This window comes from Acartia tonsa, chromosome 5 (genome assembly GCF_053477335.1).
Source record: "Acartia tonsa isolate MP-2025a chromosome 5, ASM5347733v1, whole genome shotgun sequence".
Taxonomy (NCBI): domain Eukaryota; kingdom Metazoa; phylum Arthropoda; class Copepoda; order Calanoida; family Acartiidae; genus Acartia; species Acartia tonsa.
Window position 1 is genome coordinate 33,085,753 of NC_137264.1, and position 25,771 is coordinate 33,111,523.

The 25,771-nt window shown below is 32.2% G+C and overlaps 4 protein-coding genes across 16 annotated transcripts in view; 1 reads left to right on the forward strand and 3 right to left on the reverse strand.

Annotated features, from left to right (window-relative positions):
- Positions 1-25,771, reverse strand: part of Rrp45 (exosome complex component Rrp45) — a 350,250-nt gene that overhangs the window by 65,611 nt on the left and 258,868 nt on the right. The gene's annotated exons all lie outside the window — the stretch shown is intronic.
- LOC145319967 (uncharacterized) overlaps positions 1-25,771 on the reverse strand; it is a 274,659-nt gene that overhangs the window by 53,454 nt on the left and 195,434 nt on the right. Inside the window, exons 2-4 of the mRNA XM_080162380.1 lie at positions 4,091-4,188; positions 3,224-3,323; positions 2,791-2,831 (exon numbers count right to left, since the gene is read on the reverse strand). Of these exons, the coding sequence (XP_080018506.1) occupies positions 2,791-2,831; positions 3,224-3,323; positions 4,091-4,181 (232 nt within the window). The 5' untranslated portion in view covers positions 4,182-4,188. The remainder of the gene's footprint in view (positions 1-2,790; positions 2,832-3,223; positions 3,324-4,090; positions 4,189-25,771) is intronic.
- The window catches only part of LOC145319959 (uncharacterized), a 114,526-nt gene that overhangs the window by 51,342 nt on the left and 37,413 nt on the right, over positions 1-25,771 (forward strand). The gene's annotated exons all lie outside the window — the stretch shown is intronic.
- Positions 18,317-19,971, reverse strand: LOC145319963 (uncharacterized). Its single transcript, XM_080162372.1, has 2 exons — positions 19,235-19,971; positions 18,317-18,849 (listed from the first exon to the last, which is right to left on the reverse strand). Exons 1-2 carry the CDS (start codon positions 19,899-19,901, stop codon positions 18,530-18,532), a joined length of 987 nt encoding a protein of 328 aa, XP_080018498.1. The 5' UTR covers positions 19,902-19,971; the 3' UTR covers positions 18,317-18,529.

Consider the following 25,771-nt stretch of genomic DNA (forward strand, 5'->3'; position numbering starts at 1 on the left):
AATAAAAGGGATTTCCCGCCGAAACCGCCGTCTACCGCCGAATTCCGCCGTGTTATTTGCTACCTCATTTGGCTGTTTGGAGTCAATAAAAAAAGTGATATATTTAAATAAAAGTATTATAATACACCTTTTACTATCCACTTACAACTGCTTTTTAATATTTATAATTCATTTAAGAGAGGTTAGGTCGTTTTAAACTTCAAGAAAATGAATATTGAGACTGGATAATCGAGCTTCCCATTAAAGATATTGTTTAACTTTTTTTTGTAAAGTATCTTATGTGTATTTTTCTACTTGTATAGTTTACCATTATAAGTATCTATTTAAATTTAGTACTGTCCCTCAAGGGCCTACAGGGGCCAACACCGCCACCCCCCCCCCCCCACCCCTTTCTACTACCAAACCAGAAGTTAAAATTTTACTGTTTTTAAAGGTATTATACTGAGTTTAAAAGGAAAAAAGTATTCTCATAACTGACCAAAATATTTTTTTTGTATCTATGCCCCCCCCCCCCCCTCCTCCTATCTAACCAAAAATAAGATAGCCATCATAAAATTGATATCAAACAAAATTTAATTCATTTTAGAACAGTAAAGAAAAACCGGTAGACCAAGTAATAGACTAAAACAGTATTTGCCAGCTAAATCATAACATATCTTACAAAAAAAAGACAGAAGAAACGAACACATTTACTCTTTGAAATCTTAATGTTCTTAGAGTTTTACAGACAGATGAGGGGACCAAGTGATGCTTGTTGGTGAGCTTAACCATCACCAAAAAATTAGCTTTCTTACAAAATAAAACTGCTTAGTAGATCAAATTTTCCCTACAGATATCTTATGTCTGTAAGAGAATTAACAACAGTCCGACGGACCAAATAAATCTTACAGTAGATGGTTGTTTGTACAGATAATGTTCATAAAAAGATTTTCTTTCAACCGTCTTGAGTCGTAGCAAAGAAATTCACGATGTTTACATATCGATTCATACAGACTGACGGACTTTGCAAATTTGAAAGTAGCTACGCTACTACAAAATTTATTTTTGCACTTTCCTTCTAAGGACTAGAGTTGCAAACACCTTCACTAAACACTAAAATCAAAAAAGAAATGACCTATATGCAATAAATGTTTTGTTTTTTAAAATCTGCGGGCGGCGGCTTTTTTTGCGGGAACTGCGGGTAAGTCGCAGTTTTCCTTTAAAATTATTGTTCCTCTAGTAATTACTGATTAATTTTAAAAGGTTTTACTCAAGTATCTTTAATAGAAATGGAATAACATAGAAATTAAGATTGCTGTTATGGTTTGTAATTCCCCCCCCCCCCCTCAAATTTAGGTTTTACAGGCAATTTTCAGATTAAAAATTTTTAAAGTTGCGCTACCGACCCCACTCTGGAAACTTCACTTAAAGTTGTATTATATTCTCAAAATTTAGAATCATATATGGTTTGGTATGGGGTCGGTAGCGCAACTAGGAGTAAAATGAGGAAAACAAATTTTTTTTGCTAAATTTTTCAGTAAAAAAATGACGAAATTTTTTTCATAAATTTACTTTCAAAGCATAAAATTAACACTTTTAAGGTAAAATATATAATAAAAATGTTTTTATTTATTGATTTGGTATATATATTTGTAAAGAATATGAACGAAATTAGTTTTTAATAGATGTTTATGCAAAAAAAACTTATTTTTCCTATTTAGGTAGAAAATAAAAAGTAGATTTTTGACCTTCAAAAAATATTGATTTGATCCAACTTTGAAGTAAAAAAAAACTTAGTTCCAAACGTTATTTTTTCTTTTCCTTGTCCATTATGCATGGGCTGGGGTATGTAAATCAATAATATCAAGTTAAAATAAGAAAATTTGATCATGACTTTTTTGCCAAATTTCCACCCTTAGACCGTTGTGAAGATGGATTAAATAAACTTTATGAATGGAGTGAAAAGTGGTCTATGGCTTTTAACATTAAAAAATGTAAAGTTATGCATTTTGGAAGAAACAACCCCAAAACTAAATATTTCATAAATGGAGAAGAATTGGAAGAAGATGAATATGAGAGAGACATTGGCGTTAAAATATCATCTGATCTAAAACCATCAAAGCATTGTCAAGAAGCTGCAAACAGAGCAAGAGTTGTATTAGGCCAAATTTCTTGATGTTTTCATTACAGAGACAAAGTAGTGTTCTTGAGGTTGTATAAACAATATGTCCGCCCACACATGGAATTCTCAAGTGTAGCCTGGTCCCCCTGGCATGTCAATGATATATCTGTTTTAGAAGAAGTACAAGTTAAAGCTGTCAAAATGATTTCTGGACTTCAAGGTAAAGATTATGTTGAAAAACTGAAAGAGCTTGGTCTTTGGAGTCTAGAAAAAATGGAGACTTATGTTCGATCTTATTCAGATGCACAAGTTAATCACAAATATTGGACATGTCAAGTGTAATTATAGGCACCCTGAAATAAACCCAGAAAGAACAGTCACAAGATCACAAACAGACTCTTTAAACATAATAAAAGAGAGATCTAACCTAGAAACTAGAAAAAACTTTTTCACAGTGAGAACGGCAGATAATTGGAACTCATTACCAAGTGACATAAAAAGTATCAGACAAGTGACAAAATTTAAAAAAAGACTAGTTCAGTGGATGAGCGAGAAAAAATTAACCGGCAGAGACTGAATTCTTCATCATGGCTTTACGAGCTTACCGAAGAAAACACATACAAGTAAACAAGTAAACAAGATTTTAAAGTTAGATGATTAAAGGGAGAATTCATTTAACAATTTCTTACCTAAAGTATCTAACTGCTCACCATTTCTGTATAATCGTTGCCTAAAACAAAAAGTTAACTTTGGAATCAGCAAAAAAAATTGCCTATATTTTCCTAATTTTAAACCATTAGGTAGGTACAACCATACTATGAAAAGTATAATATTCTTTGATAAAAAATTAAGTTTAAGGTTACCCTAAGCTTTAACCGGAAGGGTGGATAGACATATTTTTACTTTTTTGTTATGAATATGAAACTTGAATAAAAGGCTAGGCAATTTTTTTAAGACATCCAAAAGCTTAGTTAGTAATCCCTAATTATGCTTAGAAATACAATGGGCATACTAATTGGATAGGAACCCTACACCTATCCTCAATACTAGTCAAGCGTCTGACACAACAGCAAAAAAAATTAAGACTCCAGATATGACTTAATAAGCTAAAATCCAAATTACATATGTCTATCAGTTGTGAAACCATTTGTTTTTGTGGCGAGTGGATGGATCCTTCGGTCTGGTAGAATAAAGGCATTGTATTCCTCTGATCCCCAACTATCTAAATAAAAATAAAATTCAAATATTAAACACTAGCGGCTTCGCCCCTAGCCTCTAGAAGCTTCGTCCCAAGAGGGGGGAGAATTTTTTTTTTTTGGGGGGGGAGGGGTTAGTCGACCCCACTTTTTATTTATAGTTTGTAAAGGAAAATTTTTTTTTGGGGGGGGGTGTATTTTTCATTTTTGGGGGGTTTGGGGTGTCCCGATCCCGAGAACCCGATCGGTTCAGCGTTTAGCGAGATCCTTCGCTACAAACAACCAAACAAACAAAGAGACAGACAGACATCGTTCTACTTTGTATTATAGATTATACATGCTTTAAATAATTTGTCATAACAATAAAGTTAAATTTACAAAAACCTTTGTAAATACTAAATACACGATGAGTGTTTGGAATAAAATTCGTTGGAAGATCAAATGCAATGTACAGTGTTCATATTCAGACTTTGGCCTAGTTATTCAGACCTCTTACTATGCATGATCCTACTTGGATGTTCTTAAGAGTATACAAACAATAAACAATACAGACCTTTACCAATCAACCAAACTTTTAATTGAACGACCTTACTCTGAAAGTCTTTACGAGGTATGTAATGTAGGAAAGGGAAGACAAATAGCCCATCATTTCAGTAGTTTCAAAATCATTAGCTATAATAATACAAACCAAAAATCCTTACTAATACGTACTTTATTTATATTGAAAAGAGCGCATCGCGAAGAGTGCATCTCTATAATAGAATCATCATGATATCAAGCATGTTTATGTTACCTATGGCACCAATTTGGACAGGCTGGATAGGTTTGTCGAATCCTGTGGTCTCCAAATCGAAAAATATAACGTGAGCATCTTGGTGTGGCATCTGATAGCTGAAAACAAATCTGATAATTTTAAGTGGGATTGAAAATTTATGCAGTTTGAATAAATATAAAACGTAAAGCATTATTTATAATAAATTCATTACAAAGTAAATGATAATTTTCACATTGAAGCTGTCATGATATATTTATTTATAAAAATTTATATTTGCACATGAAGTTGAAGAGAAAATTTTGAAGAAATCAAATTACAGGACAGCCACAGATAGTTAAATTTTTAAAATTTTTGCTTAAAAACAAATTTATTACGAAATTTTGCATTATCAATCAATTTTATTATTGATTTAAGGGATAAAGAGAAAATATTAAAACTTAAAGTAGTTTCATTTTAAGGAAATAATTTAGATTTAAAATTTCATTTTTAAAAAGTTAACTGTTCTGTTATTGTAATCAGCGGCATTTACTAGTTTTTGCGCACATGTATAAAATTTTCTCTAACTTTTTTCCCCCTGTTAATTTGTTGTTAAAAAAGTTTTATAACCTTACATGGTCAATTAGACATTATAACCCGACTATCATAAGGAATTTTTATTTTTATTCATATCAGTAAACAATTACACAATCTAATAACAATTAAGCGGCTAAATAATTGATTGCAATATTTCCATTTAGCTTAGGACTGATAAAATCAACTATTTTATGCGACTTTTGAAAAATTTATAAAAAATCTGCCATATAAAACCATAATCACGTACACTTTCTAACCTAATATGTGGTGGGATTGTACCTTTGTTGTTTTATTTCAATTGGTCGGGGGGAAAAGTCAACATAGAAAAAAACACAATACATATTTCCTCATTTTTCATAATTCATTTCGGCAAGTGATGAATCGTAAACAATAAAAATGCAAAATATTGGTTACAACCAGTTTGTGAAAATGTAATTTATATTTTAGTCATGTAATTTTTATGCACAGTTTGTTATTTTTTAATGAAATATTTAAAGTGTTAGGTTAAAATATTTTAAATTTCTATCTTTTTCTGTAGTTTGAAACTTTTCAGCAAGTGAAGGTTCGCTTTTTCCATAAACGAACTGAGATTAAGACTGATTTGTTATCTTATTGTCATACTATAAAAAAAGCAATAAATCGTTTATGATAAAATGTCCCTAGGTATGTGTAATACCTAACTTTCATTAAATTTTTCAGATTTTAAGCCAGAAATTATCTTTAAAATTTACCATGGATTGGATAGATGATATAGTTAGTGAAATAGCTGTTTCTAATGCAAATATCTTCCAAAACCTACAAACTTTTGTCATCCATAACCAGTATCTGGAATGTCAAGACAAATGTAAAGCTGTTGAGTCTTATTTTCAACTTATGACTGAAGTTAATTGTAACAATGAATTGATTGCTAAAATTTATTCTGCTCTGAAAGAAAGTTGTATGAAATTTAAACCAAGTGATACTAATTTTAATTTTGAAACTTTGCTACAAATGCTAACAGACAGCAAGATGTTTAGTGAAGCTGAACTTTTTATAAAAGATTCTGAAGAATTTTTGAAAGCAATTAACTTCATTAATAAACAAGTACAAAAAGACCATAGTGATAAAATACAGTTATGTAACATTAGACGTGAATCATTCATAAGTTATTTAGCCCTATTAGACAATGAACACAAAAGTCTATCATTAGATGATGTTATAAAAAAGTATTACCCAAATGAAAATGTGCGTGGACTCGTTGTAGTTGACCCTGCGGGGACAAAGGGTTTGAAAAATGGAGTTATACACGTGACAGAGTTGCAAGCTGGACTACAAATGTGTAAGAATGGAGGAATTCTCTTCTTGAGAAATCATAGCTACAACGCTGATAATTTTGATGTTATTCATCTGAGCCCAGATAAGGTAAAAAAAAAATTTGGGATCTACTGCAGTTCACGGTAAAATATTGCTGGTAACGAATATTGCCAAAAATCTATGAATTTTAAAGGCTACTAGCTGCCAAACGGCTAAAAGTACAGATCGTGCCCGCACACTGTTTAAAGCGTCATATGGAGGCCTACAAATAATCTGGAATAGCCATAAATCAATAAAGCCTAATTATCTCGCAGTGCAGAGAAATGCGCGAAAAGGCCTATTTTACGCGTTTTTTCTTCAGTGAAGCTTTCCCTGTGCATCTTTGGATCTTGGTTATTCCAGATTATATGAAGGCCTTCTTATACCGCTTAAAATAGTGTGAAGGTATGATCTGTACGTTCAGCCGTTTGGCAGCTAGCAGCTTCTAAAATTCATAGATTTTTGGCAATATTCGTTACCAGCAATATTTTGCCGTGAACTGCATTAGATCCAAATTTTGTATCGAAGCTACTCTATAATTAACTTTGACTGTCCGTCATTCTGATACGCTTTGAGGAACTTTTGTCCGTTTCAAAGTGCTTGTAACGTCGCAAATTTTTGCATTACAGAAAAAAATATTTTGCATGGGTCGTTTTTGGGGGCCAAAATTTTAACAAAACTTTTCAAATCCGGAACACTGTAATATATAGGTATGTTCATTATTTATTTATAAAATATTTTCACTGTTTATTTATTTCCACTGAGCATCTGTTCTATCAAAGTAAGTTATAGTCTTTATAACTCACTTTGTCCGTTTGTCTATTCTTGATTTTTTTTGTTTTTCAAGAGCCCCCATTTCCTCTTTAAATTCTCAAACATCTTTATATTAAAGATGTAGGAAGTATTCTATCTGTTTAGTCACTATTTTTAAAATTAATTTTTTGATCTATTACATTTTTTTCAGGAATTGAAAATAATAGGAGAAAGCTGTGACGAGTGTAGTGTTAGCAGCTCTCTTCGTATCATGTCAAACAGTAGAATAACATTTCATAACATTAAATTCGAGATTGGTGACAGCCCTGAAAGTCAACAAGCAGTCAATTTATTTTCTGGACGAGTCATATTTGAAAACTGTGTATTTGAATGTTTCGTAAACACTTCATTCTATATCTATCCTTCTAAGTGCGAGCAAAAGAAAACAGATGTCATGTTTTCTGAATGTATTTTGGAAGGTCTAGGAAGTTGTCAAAGATTTTTGTCAATAGAAGATGGACATAACCTAAGTTTAGAATTTGACACATGTTATATGAATGAAGCTTATTGTGTGTTAACAGTTCCTCCGAACAGTTATGATTGGAAGGATATATCAATAGTTGTTAAAAATTGTTCTGTAAATGATGTTCAAGATGGCTTTAAAGTTATTTGTGATAAGATAGGAGTTATATCTATGCAAGTTATTGGTTGTGATTTTGATTTGTGTCTCTACTCTGAAGAAGAACCATCTATTGCAGTACAATGTGATAATTCATCTAAACTTTGTATTGAGTATAGTATTGCCAAGTTCAGCCATTCACAAGGTACTGCTTTTAGCGCAAAAAATGTGAAAGAATTAATGTTAACAAACTGTTCTGTTTATACAGACAAAGAAGTAGAAAAGAAGTTGTCGACAACAACTTGCGCATTTATTCAAAGTGTCGACACCACTGTTATGGATAATTGTAGCTTTTCTGATGCTAGAATTGGCGCAACTTGTTTTGGATGTAATAATATTACAATATTTAATTCCAGTTTTAATAATTCTTCAGTTGGAATCTATATACCAAAACAATCATGTATTTCGAACTTTAATGTGAATAAAACTAATTTTGATATTTGTTTTAATGGTGTTTTATGTGAAGGAGTTTGTGACAAATTTCAGCTTAGTGACTGTCAATTTGTAGATATATTAAGTCCGGGTTTGATAAATAAAGCCATGGACATATTATGTAATAATTGTCAATCAAAGAAAAGTGAAGAATTTTTAGCTTTAAAGAATTGTAATCCTGACGAAGTTAATCAAGATATGAGTGAGCTTCTTGATTCAAATGATTATGAACAAGACTACAGCTCTGCACCTGTTCTTCATATTGATGAAGATGACAAGAACAAGGATAAAAGTAATGATACAAATGGTGAACATTCTGATAATCATGAAGCTGATACAAATATTAAAAATGGTTCAGAGGACTTGAAAGTATATCTTGCAGTAAAGAAACAACTACCCTATCAAGTTGCTGTAGAAAATAGAGATTTGCTAAAGGATATTATATTGTGATAGCTTTTTTATATATATTTTTTTACTTTCAGATAGCAGTTTATATATTTAATAATAATGCCCGAAAGTGCTTGTGACCTATTGGGTATTGATGACATCGAGGATTTGATTGGGCAAGACACAATAACTCCAAAAGAAAGATATGAAAACAAGAGCAATATAGTTCCAAGGGTGAGAAAGAAAAAGGAGAAAAAAATAGATAAAATTGAAAAGCAAATCGAAGATGACAACCAAGATTCTCTCGTTTTAGGTAGAAAAATTCATCCCAATATTTTCTTTTTTATTGCAGCAGTATCTTGGCATTTCCTCCCCTCTGAAAATATGTTCATGATATTCGTATCTACGCAGTTTCTCGAAGAATTCATCATCTAAAATAGAACTCTGCAAACACAAAGGCTATCATGCACGCTTTTAATGCATTAAAAGTTCTTATTCATCTTTTGAACATATACTGAATATTCTATAAGAATACTTGCTGATTTCTGTAATATATAGATTAGTTTTCTCATATCATATGATAATATAATATTTGTTTTCTGTAGAAAATCGTCTAACCAGCAATGAAGTTGAAAACATTGTTCCTGGAACAGCCAGTGTGTTTGTTAATACCTGGGGCTGTGCTCATAACAGTTCTGACAGCGAATATATGGCCGGTCAGCTAGCTGCACAGGTAAACTATACAATGATGTCAATATCCTTAAAAACAACGCGCTATGAAACTAAAGAAACATTTTAAGTTTTGATTGTAATTTTGAATTTTGTTGTAAATTGCTGAAGATCAAGATAGTAAAATTATCAAATGAGTGTTAGTTATTGATATGCTACGCTTGTAATTTGATGCCCAATCGCAACTTAACTCTTTAATTAGGTTTGGAAGTTGTAATTCTTAATATTTGTATTAATATAATTTGTTCACAGGGTTACACAATTACAACAGAGAAAGAGAATGCAGACTTGTGGCTGTTGAACTCTTGCACAGTTAAAAACCCGGCGGAGGAACATTTCAAGAATGAGGTGAAGGCAGGGTTAGAGAAAAATAAGAAGGTTGTGGTCGCTGGCTGTGTCCCTCAGGTATAATGTGTTCAGGCATAGCTTAGTTTTGTAGTAGCTGCACTACTAACAAGGAAAAGTATGTTCGTACCAATAACAGGCTTATTATCCATGATCGATAATGTAGCGTTTATAAAGCTCCAAAGCTTCAGTCAGACACACAACGTTCTACTTAGTGTTTTAGATAATGTATAGGTACCTATATTTATCTTTTGTAAAAATTATAAACGATTTTTTTAAGGGGAAGGGGTCTCATTTTTTATGGGCGATTTTTATATTGGGAGGGTTGTGTTTCTCTCCCCCAAACGACAATTACATCCTGTTACTTTTATATGAAGATTACCCTTACGGTTTCTAGACACCAAACTAATCTTAAATAAAAGCCCGCCACCTTAATTTTATATTATCTTTACAGGGAAAACAAAATGCTGATTACATCAAAGGCCTCTCCGTCATTGGTGTCCAACAAATTGACAGAGTCGTCGAGGTTGTTGAGGAGAGTCTGAAGGGAAATTCTGTCCGAATGTTTGGCTCTAAGCGAGCAGAAGGAAAGAAAGTTGGTGGTGCAAAGTTGGATCTGCCCAAAATAAGAAGAAATCCATTGGTTGAAATAATTGCTATTAATACAGGTAAAAATGATATTTATAAATGTCCCTAATAGGGTAATAATATAAATTAAATAAGTTATGATATTTACTCGAATTCCCTCTTTGTAGTTCAGTTTGTATCAGTTATGTGCTATATTTATATTTGATGACTACTTTGTAGAAAACTTAAGTTCATATTTCAGAAGCTTATAATTTTGCTTTGCATAGATCTAACATTTTGTTATATTTCTTGAAAGGTTGTTTGAATCAGTGTACATATTGTAAGACCAAGCATGCCAGGGGAGAGTTGGGCAGCTACCCACCCGAGGAAATTGTTGCCAGGGCTGTTCAAAGTTTTCAGGTAATGCATCTGTGTTAAAGGGAGATTAAGGGTTTCATACGCTATTGTACTTTTAAAGAATTGCACACAGGGACAAGGGACCTATCTTTTGGGGTTAATGCGTTCCATCTACTTAAAGTTTTTGTTAATTCTTTGAAGAAGCAGCACTAATATCCTTTTAACTTAAGGTGCTGTTTTGGCATGGCCATACAACTTAAACCTTTATAATTATTACAGATAATATATGTATATATTACAAATCAATGATATATGAACTTTCATTATTTTTATTTTTCTTAGGAAGGTGTTTGTGAGATATGGTTGACCTCAGAAGACACGGGAGCCTATGGCAGAGATATTGGTACATCTCTGCCAGAACTTCTATGGAAACTAGTCGAAGTCATCCCCGAGGGGTGTAGACTTAGATTAGGTAATCTTTATACGTAGAAGGAAAGGATATGTATAAATCAGTTTTCGTTATTAGCTAGAAAATATTTACAATGATTAACTTTCCATCCAATAAGCTCTCCAGTAAAAAGAGAATATTATATTTTTAGTTTGTTAAGAATCCTTTAAAAAAGAATTTACACTTTTTTTTGGAGAAATCTCATTGCTTGTATTATTGGATTGAATCAAATGGGACTAAATATGAACAAAATAATTGTACTAGGTAGGTAATAAATAATTATTTTTTTAGGAATGACAAATCCACCATACATCATGGACCATTTGGATGAAATGGCTAAAATATTAAATCACGACAGGGTGTATTCCTTCCTTCATGTACCAGTACAGGTAAAAATATATTTGGTATTTTTTCTCAAAAATTAAAAAATATGTGGTTGGGGGTAACAAAATGTAAACATTAAGAGAACTGAAAACATTTTTTCCATTTTTCTCCCCAACTTGATGATAAAAAAAACTAAAAGAATATTTGAGAAGGGGGATAATATGAATAAAGGGGGGGGGGGGGGGGGTTTAATGCAACCATCTCGTAATCAATGATTAAATGGCACTTAGAATTTGAATTTCGATCAGAAATTTTGCATGAATAATCCTTGGTAGGTCTATTTTCCCTAAATCGAACAAAAAGTTGGAAAAGTAACGGCTAACGGCTGGCGGCTCAGCTGTTTTGCCATTTTATTACTATCTTAAGAGCAAAAAAATCACGAAACCTATTTTCACATAATACTTTTTCTCACTCATAAACCTTATCAAACGGTTCTAGCCGGTAGCTGTTGGTACTAGAAATTTAAAAATTGGTTATTGCTATCATTTAACATGAATTAAACCAAAAATATGTTTTAAAAAGTTGATTCCTACGTAATTAATGATGAATTTGCCCTGAAAATAGGCAAAAAACGGCTAAACGGCTGAGCCGCCAGCCGTTACTTTTCCAACTTTTTGTTCGATTTAGGGAAAATAGACCTACCAAGGATTATTCATGCAAAATTTCTGATCGAAATTCGAATTCTAAGTGCCATTTAATCACTGATTACGAGATGGTTGCATTAAAAAACCCCCCCTTAAATAGTTCTGGAAATATTTTTCCACTTCATTGCTGGAAAAAACTAGGAGAGGAAAAAAATAAAAAATTTTGCTGCTGGGAAAAAATGAATCTTGTGCAGAATATACACCCCTGAAATATATATTTGACAGGCTGGATCGGATGCAGTTCTAGCAGACATGAAAAGAGAATATACCACAGCTCAGGTGACTATATTAACATTAATATTGTTATATTTACTTGGCACTTTAATGTGCATGCAGTGATGTTATTATATTTATCTAAAAATTAAAGAATGCTGCGAAATTTTGATTACCAAACTATTTTATAAAAGGGTTGTTACATTTAATTTTGTTTTAATTGAATGTATCCTCTACATTTAGTTTGAAGAGTTGGTTACATATTTAAAGAACAGAGTTCCTGGAATTACCATTATTACTGACATTATTTGTGGATTTCCTACAGAAACTGATGAGGATTTTCAGGTGATAATTTCCACACGTTTTCCAAAGATTTTGTACAATTCACTCCAAAATGTATATACCTAAACAAGAATGAAAGGAATAAAGAAAAGTTTGAAAAAGTAATACCTATAGAAATTGCTATTTTAGTAGGTATGAAATAACCTTGGTTATTGCCAAATATTTTCGCATCTTTTGGACTTGTAATTGTACTTGATAATAATGTAATGCCACATTTTAGGAAACAATGGAGCTTGTAAAAAGACATAACTTTCCCAGCCTTTTTATTAACCAGTTTTTTCCAAGGTAATCTTTTAATTCATTTCGAGTTTTAGATTATTAGGTAATTTCTTTGTTGTTGTTATGACCTTAGTGATCAAATGAATGGGGATGAGATACAGCTATAGTGAGGCATTAATAGCTTTTAGTTTAAGCGTTATATCCTGATTCTAAAAAATTTCCAACACCTGCTGTATTAAAATCGTAAATACCTAATCCTGGCATAAGTATGTCAGGTGTTTTACATTAATGTTGAAATTAACTTATCAGTGTAATTCTATAATATAGGGTTTTTATGTCAGAAGCTTAAATGTCAGAAAATGCTGATCTGAATGGGTTGTAACTTTCAGGGGAGCAATTTAAATGTCTTGTGGTGGTTTTAGGCTATTTCCCTTACCTCCCCGCCCTCACCTGGGGGCAAGGGGCGAAGCAACTAGTTATAAATACATTAAAAATTTATTTGATTCAGACCTGGCACCCCAGCCGCTAAAATGAAGAGAATTCCCACTCAAGTAAGTTTAAATTAAAATATTTTATGGAGGCAACTTCTTCTCTTTTTGCATTCTATACATTTTAAGATCAAGGGGGAGGGAAGTTTTGACACATTTGCGTAAACCTGGTACCTAGGCTTTATCTTTGGACTGTGAGAATAGGTTATTAAAGATAAAATCATTCTTATATGATGTATTTCACGAGGTTTTAAGATTTTTTGGATAGACCTCCAGGTTCCGGAGCTGCAGGCCTCCAGGTGGTCTCTGTACAGGTAAAAATGAAAAAAAAAAATTTAAGTTACAAATAAACTTATAAAACAAAATAGGTATGCATCTTTTTTCTTCAAATATGTGAATAATATTGAAAAAGATGCATATTTTTTTTTATAAGTTGACCTGTAACTTAAAAAAAAAAATTTATTCATTTTTAAAATCTTAAAACTTCGTGAAATTCATCATATAAGAATGATTTTATCTTTAATAACCTATCCTCTCAGTCCAAAGATATAGCATAGGTACCAGGTTTACGTAAATGTGTCAAAACTTACCCCCCCCCCCCCCCCCACCCTTGAAATGTCTTTCTTTATAATTCTTGAGTTCTCCTTTTGAGAAAAGTTTTATATAGGTCCAAAAATGGTTTTAGGCTATTTTATTTTTGGATTTTAGCATTGACTGGTTTTCTACCCACCTTCCCCCTTCTTATCCCCTTGAATACACAGCCCCTGTATGTATGTAGCCTTGATTCTCTGAAGTTAGGATTCAGATGCACGAGGAGATTGGAGGTGAGAATCCTTTGACCTATCCTAGATTGGTAAGCTTCGCGCACAGCTGAGTGTATTCTATGTTACATTACAAGCTGACCCGCAATTCTCGTGGAAGCTACTCAATTATTACATCACCCTGGCCTAGAGTTTTGGCAGGTGTTCCATATTAAGCCACCCTAATTAATGGCACTCTCATATGAATGAGGAGCATGGACGAGGGAAAGCACGATTACAGTTGCTTGATAGGTAGGATCCTATCTTCCTACAAATCTCCCTCCTTACAACCTAAGGGCATCACAGGGAAGGTTGCGTGATATATTCTGACAAATTGCAACAGCATTTGTCATCCAAGTGCAATATCTATGAGGGGACTTGAACTCGGATTTTCCCAACCACAGCGTAGTGCGCTAACCACTACTCTATATACACAGCCCCTGGATACTAGGGGCTAAGCCGCTAGTTTATTTGTTAAATTACAGTATCAGAATAAACTTTTTCACATTATACAGACGAACATTCGAAATAAATACTAAACTCCCCTTTTATTCTTTGCATTTATTTATAATTTAAATGTATTTCCTGTAAATATTAGGTATAGCTTCTTTATGTTACAACTTAACTTATTAAAACTTTAAAATAAAATATTATGTTTTAGATTGTAAAGGGGAGAACAAGAGAATTATCTGAGTATTTTCAAACTTTTAAACCATATGATGGTAGAGAGGGAAAAATTTACAGGTAAATAATTTTAATAATATATAATTATTTAGCGTAGCCACTCTTAAACTGGAGTATGTACGTATTTCTAGGTATACAAAAACGCCTAGGTAATTTATAGCCAAATTAATGACCCAATAACTTACACATATATAGCAAGATTCGTTGCGCTTTTAACTAAATAAGTTGCTATAACAGGAATGGAGGGGTCACTGGACAAAAAAATTCATTTGCAACCAAAGTTTTATAACCACTCTGCCCTGTTTTATTTTGGTTCTAAAATTTTGACCATTTTTATTGAATTTTGATAAGTTGTTTCTAAACTAGCAGTGTGCAAACTTTTCTACCGATAATTTTTATTTTAATTAACTTATTTCTATTAAATAAATTTCAGGGTATTAGTAACAGAAACTTCGCATGATGGAAATTATTATGTTGCTCACAATGAGTTTTATGAACAGGCAAAATTATTTTCATGTACTCCTCACAAATTTAAGACTGTTTCTGTAGTATTATTTACTAGCTGATAGGGGCACCAAGTGAAGGGGGGGGGAGGGGGTTGTAGGGATTAGAAAAAATTCTCAAGGAGCCACCCTCCCCTTAAATAGGTAATCAAAACCTTTCCATGGGCCTGCGAGAAGCTTCGCTGTAAATGAGAAATATATCGGACGAGCGGTTTGCGAAATTATTCGATATAACACACAGACAGAGAGGCAGATGTTACTTTAATATAGGGATTATTATTGGCTAGTCTCTGGTTATTAAAAACTTGGGACATCAAGTATCCAAGAACATCATAAAGATTAAGAAGTATAAAGAATATATGTCCATGCAGTGGCTAGCTAAATATAAAGGACAGAGTGTTTTTTTTTCTCCAAATGTACATGAAAATGATTTATTATCAGGTTTTGGTACCAAAGCTACCAGAGCTTATGGGTAAAATGTTTGATGTAAGTATTATTTTTTAATTTCTTTATGGTGATTTATATAACAATATTCTGAAGCATCTTCAAGTCTAAAACAATAGTAGTACTTTTTTTGCTACCAGTAATCCGCGTTTAATATATCTTACTCTGTATCTATTCTATTATTATGTAGTCATATGATGTATGTTGCAAGTTTTCATTTTATTTGAGGGAGAATGGTAACATTGAACTCTAAATTACACGGGTATCCAAAGTTTTATAACAACAATATCTTATTAGTTTTCTCCAAAACTTTGGTTATTTATACAATTTATAATTGTTGGTTCTAAACTAGCAGTGTCCATACTTTTCAACTTTTTAATTTTAATCTACATAACGGGTGATTTTGATTTTCATTAGGTATTAAAGATGATTAAACATCGTCCATTGTCTTATCCCTCAAGATCCCTGCTTTTATTATATATAACAATCTATTATTTATCAACTGTAATTTTAATTCTGAAATCATTGATTTATTAAAAACATTAATGACACAAGTGTTATTTTTGTAACGGTTTGCATTAATCATACTTTGACATTGCAGGTGAGAATTACAAGCACTTCAAAGTTTTCTATGATTGGAGAATTAATAAATTCATCACAGGAAAGCATTTTATATTTTAAAGTGAAAATAAAAGTTAAAATGAGTAAAAGTAAAAAGATTAAAAGAATTAGTAGATTATAAAGATTCGGGAAATTTATTGGTTGACTTGTTGTTGTTGGTTAATGAATTTTTAAAACTTATAGGTAATAGTAATAAGGTTGGAGAGTTGCAGATATATAAAGGATAGCCAACAATCGAAATAAAGAGGACTATCCACGAACAAGAGCAAGTGATTCTAAGCATCTTCCAGCATTGACCCATAGTATTTTTTTAGTATATATACTAGGTTTATGTTTAATATTTGCTTTATCGACTAAAAAGTTAGGTTTCACCATGGTTTGTTAAGCATTGTTTGGTGCAATATCATCGAATGTTTTGATGAGTTCAAACTGTCGTTTAAAAGCTTTGACACAAAATTATATTGTTGTGATTAAAAATGTATATTTAGAAAAAGGGTTGGTAACTTGTAAACAGTTTAATTAATGTACATTTGCAATTTACAACATTTGATGCTTTTCTGCAGTGTTATTTTATTTTGTTCTTTGAACTCAACAAAGCATTTGATGATATTGCTTTTAAAATTGATTTACATTTCAAAGTTTTTTTCATATAAAACCATGGTGAAACCTAACTTTTTAGTTAATAAAGCAAATAATTAACATAAACCTAGTATATTCACTAAAAATATACTATGTGTCAATGCTAGAAGATGCTTAGAATCACTTGCTCTGGTTCGTGGATAGTCCTTTTTAAAATAATTTTGGGGTGCAGATAAAAAGGTACCTACCTAGTCTTTACTACGAAGCGTTGCCTATTAAATCACGGAAAAATCAGCTGAAATTACTAAATGTTTTTTCGAATTGATTCTCATGTGGGTTACAGCTGGGGGAAATATGACACTTTTGAAACAAAACCTAGAACACAAAAGGTCCCGACTAAAAAAGTTTCAGTACTGGGATTTAGCATAGCAGTTTCTTTAATGACTGTTGTTTGTTATTTTTAAAAATCTGCACATCCGCCTCCTTCTTTTAGAGTTGCTAAATTTCTTTTTATATGTGTAACAGTATATCTAAATATGATTGAAAATTAAAATGCCCACAAATGAAATAGGTTATCCGACCCTCTTTAGCAGAACCATATGAACAAGGAGAGGTATCAGGAGCCGCATGTATACCATCACAAGAAGCTACATCCATCAATCAACAACAATCCAATGATATAATATTACTACACAAGAATTCCTACTTTAAATCCACTTTTGTGATAGTTCTTATTGCCGCGGTTATATTTAGATTATTACAGATTGTTAACTTTTTGTAATGACCCAGATTAATTTCAGATAATATTTTGAAAATTAACAATTACTTTAGCGTAAAGGTTATTTTCTTCTAAACTGAAAAATAACTAGGGGGTGGGTGGGTTTGAATTGGTTTTACAAAATATGTTTGTTTGAAAGCCCTCCACTGTTTTGTTCAACCAGATTATGTAAATCACTATGACAGTTGCTGTGATATTGAACACGTTATTATTTCAGAAATAAAAATGTCCCTAGGAGCATAGACAAAGATATATAGGATGTTGTTATCCATGCTGTATCCTGTGGTTGGGCTGGTTGTCCTGGCCCTACCAACACCCGCACTTTCTAATGTTGATGGCAGATGTAGTTGCAAGTAAGTTTTGTTTAATTAAATAAATATTATGGTTTATTTATTGTTTTTTTCCGATAAGATCTCAGTAACCTCTAAAAGTCTTAGGATAGTTCTAGGGTATTTTATTTTTAGATTTAAGTTTTGATTTGGTTTCAGACTTTTAGGGTAAAACAACCCCCCCAAATACAAATTTTATAAGTTTTGAGCTTGCAAGCCCCTAGAAGTAAAGTGCAAAAATGTAATATGGGGTGGCTAATCAACTCATTTATGTAATGAAAGTTTCCATTTAATAAATCAGCTCGATATCTAAAAAAAATAAGCTCATAACTTAAAATTTTAGTTTTTGCCCAACTAGCCCCTAGAAGGAAAGTCCCAAAATTCAATTTTCAAAGTTTTACAGGTAGATCCAATCATATAAGAGAGTTTACAAAAAGAATTAGGGTTATAACTATAAAAACAAGCCCAAACGGCCAGGGCAAAATTTGATACTGAAATTTCACTTCCTGTAAGTGTACAAACTCCCCCCCCCCCCCCTTGATATAAATATATTATAATATATAGAATATATTAAAGTCTTGAAGACGAAGAAAGTCGCTCAAAAAAAATACTGATGTAATAAAAATGAGGGATGAGGAGAGGAGGAGTGGGAAAGAAAACCCCTAAAAAAGACATGGATAATCCCTCATTTTTATGACGTCACATTGAGCGACTTTCTTCGTCTTCTAAAGTCTTATAAAAGAAACAGTAGAAAAAAGAAAATATATTAAAAGCTATTTAATTAGAAACAAATAAACTTTCATTTGTATTATAAACAACATCAAAATTCAAAATATTCTGATGATCCAAACAACAGCCATATTGACAGGTCTGGTCTCCACTGCTGCTTTGTCAGAGTCCACACCACCTAGACCAGACATACTAGCCACAATGTTAGCTGAATTAGTTGTTAAATCTGCATAACCACGTGGAATATAATATTTCCATAATCCTCCCCACCTATCAGTGCAACCAGCATAGCAAACATGATTACCGCTTTCTCCATCAATCTTTGTAAATATTGTTGAGGATCCATTCCATTCTTCATTCAGATGGTGTTGGTGGCCTTGATCAGTATGCGTGTGACCAGTATCGTCGTGGGAATGCCCTTAAAGATACAGATAAAGAAAAAATAAAATTTTTTTAATTTTTTAAAAATATTATATTTAACGATTGTTCATTGATGGGATTTTTCTAACTGTACCACCATTTTATTTTCAATTTGAAATTGCAATAAAAGTTTTTTTTGATGGTGCAAATATTGTTTTAACTTTGTCTTGAGTTTTAAGCAATATGATGGTGGGTTATGTAAGGAGAAAAATAATGGAAGTGGATTAAACAAATCCGTTAATCCAGACAATCAATGATATGTAAAAAAGAATTAACTTGACAACTCGAAATAAAAAGTCCTAACAAAATGCATTAGCAAAACTATATTGCAAAAAAATTAAATGTTTAAGTGTCACTTTACTGAAATATTTTCTTTTATCTGCCTTTATCTATATGCTGGTGATCTTGTATGGCATCAGATTGAAAATGGCCAGCATTATCATCCAGTGCACCCCTGAGGAATCTACCCTCAGTGTTCAGATCAGGAGTAACCTCTCCAATCATAGGTCCTTCATTAATAGTTGATCCATCACATCTTTGCCAACCTTGCGGGATTTCTTTCTTGTCTGATAGCTGAGGGAGCCATGCAATAATACTTCCAACAGGAGGCCTGGTTTCATCAATAAATAAAATTGCTTCTTCAAATGTATTATTAAGATTCTTAAGATCTGTACTTACACGATTAAGGATGTCTTCTTGGTGATAGACTTCAATCCTAAGCTCTTCAATGTCTTGAGAGTTTTGTTGGACATCATCTTCTATTCCTTCAGCTTTCTCATTATCCATAGCATCTTTATTATTGGCCTTATCATAGTCAACTATTATGTGCTGTAATTTTTTCAAAATTCTGTCTTTTTCCTCATTGATATTCTTCTGTTCTTGAAGCTTATTTTCAAAATAAGCTTTTAGGTCTTCTATTTGATTCCTAAGTTCTTGTATCTCATTAACCGGGCAATCACATCCAGAGTTTTTCCCCAAAGATTCTGCCCTTACTTCTAAAATTAAAATGCATAATAAAAAAGCAACACTGTGATAGCTAATAATTGTCATTATTTGAAGTAAACTGATTAAGAAATAAAATCTGCAAAGTCTTATCTTTTACATTTTTTGCCGTCAAAAGTAATTTTTAACATTGTGATAACAATTTGGCTTAATGCACTTTTTAATAGCTAAGATGTTCTATAATTAGGGTCGTTCCGTCCTTTAGCTCTTTTCGTTAATTTAGACATGTTAGAATTGTCTTTTCGATGTCAAACCTTGAATGATAATTCTTTAACAGTTAAGTACGATTTAGGAAGCGTAGCAACTCAATAATTGCTACCAGAAAGTCCCTACTTCCATTTTAAACATGCTGATTTTAAATTTTTTTACAACAACTATTATAAATGTCCTATGTATTTGATTTTTTGAATAATGATTCCTAGGGCAACAAGGTAAAATAAAATAAGCGTGGTATTTCTGTAATCGAATCCTAATTATGAAAGTATGTCCTTTTATTGTATCCTGTATTTATGCAATTTTGCAACAAACTTATGTACAATATTTTGACTTACAAATTAATGTTCTGCGTAATAAGTTCTGACACTTATGATAGTGGACCTTCGCTTTTACGAATGTTGGACTTAACAACTTTTAACGTCAATTAACCTAGGTTTTTTTTTAGAAAAAGCGAGTTTTTAAGTCAATGCGTAATTTTTTAAACAAACACAGTTTTCCTTAGGAATTTAGTTAACCACCAAATATATAAATAAAATTTAGATGTCCCGAAGTTTTGGATGTATTTGGTGCTAACTCAAGTTTATCTGACAGCCTTGATTTCCCCCACCGCAAGATCTATATAAACAGCACAGTGGATGCCAAAGATTGTGATTGTGAACATGTCATCCAGCCGGTTCTTGATCTGGATATTACTCAGGTGACATTTTTATAAAAGCAGGGATGTTAAGCGAAAGACAATGGACAATAAATTGATAACCATCCCTTATGATGACAAAGAAATCATCCCTTTTTTAGATTAAAATTATTTATTGAAAAGTTTGGACACCATTATTTTTTTAGCCAACCAATTAAAGTTCATTAAAAGGTATTTAAAGTTCTTGCAGGCCCAATTTTGAGAAGTTTGGCATATTTATAATTAAGATAAATGGCATATTTCTTACAGAAAATAGATACGATTTTTTTTTCTAATTCCAGTTGATAACAAAATTGACAGTTTTTCCTGATTAAAATAATGTTTAGATGGAGAAATTATGTCCCCGGTGTAAATGCACCCACGAGGAGAGATCAACAATGACCATCAAGGTTGTTGTGATAATGATTCTGTGGATCCTGGCCATCCTGTCCATATACCTGGTCTACCTGGTCTGTGTAGATCCAATGTTCAAGGGTAAACAAATTCAGGTAATAATATCTTTGAGAAAAATTGACACTTTCCCTTAAAGTGCCTTGTCAAGCACAGAACCCCCTTTATTTCAAATAGATTGAGTTGTTAGGTATAGGAAAAATTCCCCCCCCCCCTTTTTTTAAAGATGCTCAAAAGGAACTTTGTGGGTAGCAAAAAAAATTAATAAATACTCTTAACACGAAAGGGGTAGTTGCACGAAATGTATTTAAACTTGAAATTAGTTAACTGCATATTTTTTCCTGTTCAATCATTTAAACTTCATTTATATGGCATATATTTGAAAGAATTTCAATTTTATAATATGTAGTTTAAAAATATTAAGACTTGAAAATCTTATTCTTGTGATATATGCTGGCTTATTTTCACAGAAACATCACAAAACGATTAATTTAATGATGGCTTACGTGTAACTTATTCTTGAAATTATTTTTCTGAAATGCACATCATGAAACTATCCCTTTTATTTGGATCATATTGTCAAAAGCCATTTATGATACTTTGGAGCCTGGAGATTATTAACTGTATAAAATACTTTATTCTGCTGTTTTTTTTAAAGTGATTCACATTGTTATCCTCCAAACCCTCTATTGTAAACATATTAGATGAAGTAGTCAGGTTTTTTTTGTATGAAGCCATCTCAGAAAATGCTGGTCCGAAATGGTTATACTTATTAAGGAAGATTGTGTCGGTTGGTTTTAGAATATTTTTCTGTTCTCGTCTGTCCTCGCCTAGAGACTTAGTGTTAAGCAATTATTGGTTAATAATACCGTATACATTAAATAAACAACTTGATGAATAATTGAAAGTAGTCTTCTTTTTCATTTGAGATGGTGCGTCGTGGCCTGAACTCCAGCAGCCTGCCCTACCAACAGCAAGAGAACGATCACGGCGGGGCCATTGACAATGACGTCACGGCCACACCGCTGCGCTCCTACCAGCGCGGATACGGGGCGGGGGCAGGAGACACGCGTGGCGCGGGAGGAGGCCCAGGTAGCGTGGTCAACAGGCTGGGCAGAGAAACTGACCGTTGGAAGCGCCAGGTGGAAATTCAACGGCACAGTGTCTATGATAGACATACTATGTTGAATTAAAATTAGTTGTAAAATTCAAACTTTAAGAAAAACAATCCAAATTACTAGAAAATTAATCTAGATAAAAATTATTCTTAAAAACATTTAACCCTCCATAAACTTTATTAAATAACAAATGCATTTAGAAAATTGAACAAAACAAAATTGTAAACTTGGCCTTTAGACTTTTAGTATGATTCTGCCAAAGCAAATTCTATTACTCGTTGATAATTTGATGTCCATCTAAACCAGTATGACACCGAAGGTGCTTTAAATCTAATTCTTATTTTATTATATGAAGTTTCTTCGTATAGAAATACTCCAGTAAGATAAAAATTTAATTATTGTAATTGTATATTGATTTTCTGTATCATAAAGACTATTTTATTTAATCAGACATTATATAATTTATCCGTAAATATCTTTTAATATTCTTTTATATTTTATTCATTTATTTATCATATAAGATTATTATTATTAGTTTGTCTTCCTTATGACCACTAAAAAAAAGTACCAACCGATTTTAAGGTGTTTAAAATTTTTATTTTTATTTACTTTTCTTTTATGATTCCTTTGATAAAGATTTAGTCTTATAATGTCACAAATAGTGCATTTTATTACTCTATTATGTGATCAAAAAATTTGTTCCATTTGATTCTAGAGGATTTTTTAATACTGGTGAAAACTTTATTAAAACTTGATATTTCAGTCTTCGAATTAGGTTTTATTAAATTTTGAAATTTCTATTGAATATTAGATTTTAAACATACTGTATTGTAAATATTAAAGCAAAGATTTCAGAATTTTATGTAAATAATTGATATGTAGGTAATGTAATATTATATATTTTACAGAATAAAAAATGGGCGTGGTCAAGGCTGTCATACTGATAGCTGGCCCACAAAAAGGAACAAGGTAGTATAAAGTTTGTTAAAAGGCATAAGTATAGCTTGTATACATATTTTCCACCAATTAAAAATGCGCCTAATCGTAACTTGTACGGCCCTAAGGATCTGCAAAACAAGGGACTCTATAATGTTTAATTGTCTGTCACACTTTTCAAAAGTGTCCAGTTCCTTTGTCACATATGATCATTAACGAATTTTATTATTCTTATATTGTTCTTAAAATTATTGGTTACAAAGTGGAAACACAAAGTTTAATTTACAGTCTTTTGTCTCATCCCTTCATGTTTTATGCGCTGCTTGTGGACAAAATTTTTTTGTTTAGATTCCGGCCCTTGTCCCTGGATGTACCTAAACCATTGTTCCCCGTGGCGGGTATACCCATCCTGCAACATCACATAGAAGCTTGTGCAAGGTTAGCTATATAACGGTACTCCGACAAACGTACAAAGAGAGTGTTAAGAGATGTCCCCCTAGAGAGTTTGTCTTTTAGATGGTTTATTGCACTAGTTCGTTTGTTGGTGTACCCTTTGGGAGAGGGAGTAAAAGTCGACTCTCTTCTTATTAAAATGGAGGTATCTTTTTTTCTAATGCAGCTTTTTCTTGCGAAATGGAGATGTCATCTTTGTAAATTGTTTTCCCTTTCCCTTGACCTTTATAAGCTTCCCTGTAAAGAAGAACCCTATCGGTTCAGCTGTTAGCGGGGTCATTTGCTAGAGACATACACCAAGTTAATGTAATGTAAGGATTGTTTTTTTTTAGTGTAAAAGAAATCAAAGAGATTCTAGTTCTTGGATTTTATCCAGCAAATGAAATGACCTCCTTTATCCAAAGTATGGAAGCTGAACATGGCGTTAGCATCAGATATTTGCAGGTTTGAATACAGGCTTTAAAAAAGATTTATGTTCACACGTATTTTAACTTTTTATAAAGAAGGATAGCTTTAATTAGCGAAGCCACTATATAACTAACAATGTCCTTCACTGTGTTGGAAATTGTATTTTATCAGCTGCGATATCAGATAGAGTTATGAAATAAGGTTTGAGGATTCTGCAGACAGTTTATATCTATGGGTATAATTGTCTTTATCCGTCTAAAAGTGCCTCTAGATGGGTCTCACGTATAGGAAAAAATTAAAGTGTTACTAGAGGCCTCTAGGGGCGTAGCCGTTAGTATTTTAATAAAATATCCAAAAACAAAAAGTGTCATCTTTGTTAAAGTAACATTTTAATTAAAGACTAACTCCCTTAATATTTTTTACTTCTCAAATTTTTTAGGAGTATGCCCCTCTTGGTACAGCCGGAGGAATCTACCATTTTAGGTTTGTAAATTATAACATAATTTTTATGCATGTAACAATATGATAGACAGTAAAACGTCCAGTTTGATAAAAAATAAGTCTCAATATTTTCAGTAACATTTATATTTCCTATTTTATTACTCAAAATTGCAATTATACATGTTGTATATTGTTTTGACAATTTAATAGTTCATAACCTTATAATAACATTAAACACTTTAAAAAGTGAGAAAATATACACCTATTTAAATGTTAATTTCAACTAATCTTTATACAAATCTGTTTATACTAAGCAATGAATGAATTCATAGCTTTCTTGGATTTCTAAAAATGACCAAAACACTTGGTTTAAATTTTGGATATCTTTATAAATCTTGTCCCTTTGTTCAAATCAATTTTAAACACAACTTTATTCTTTGCTAACAGTGCATTCTTCAATATTATTTTGTTTAGGGATCAGATTCGAGCTGGCAACCCTGAAGCTTTTATAGTAATGAACGGGGACGTGTGTGCTGAATTTCCTCTGACTAGTATGCTTGACTTCCACAGGTCACACAGCAATGCTGTGGCAACCATGATGGCAACAGAAGCAACTAGGAAAGAAGTCGGGTATAGTCCTTTCCACGACATCTCTCCATAAGGGGCGATTAGTCGTATTTTTAAAAAGGCTTTTTATAGGTTATTTTAGGTTAGGTTAGGTTATATTGTGTTAGGTGATTGCCCCACAGGGTTAGGTAATTGGCCCCGCAGGGTTAGAGCCCCCCGCAGGGGCTAGAAATAGGAGAAAAGCTACTGTGAAAAATATGAAGAATCGCCCCTTATGGAGGGATGTCGTGGAAAGGACTATACCCAAGAAGTCTTATACAACCTTAAGAACAGTTTTTATATTACTTTTTATTAGGAAATATCTATCATTACTTGTAGATTAACTTTTATTTGCACGACATTCCAATGACCAAGGCATTTTCCTTACTATTAGTTCAGCATTTTTACGTCTATAGTATAATGTTATCCATTTAAAGCTGTTTTTTTTCTCTCTAAAAATACAAAATGAGTTTTGCCTTCATCACTTTCCATAACACGGAAAAATCTACGGGGACAGAAAAATATATTTTAAAAACTCAAATACTTACCTAAGAAAAAGAAGTATATTGATGTAAAAGTATAAAGACTTTTTATTTCTTAGCAGACAGCAATCCCTAAATTTTGGTTGTATAGTAGAGGACAAGACCAGCCACAGT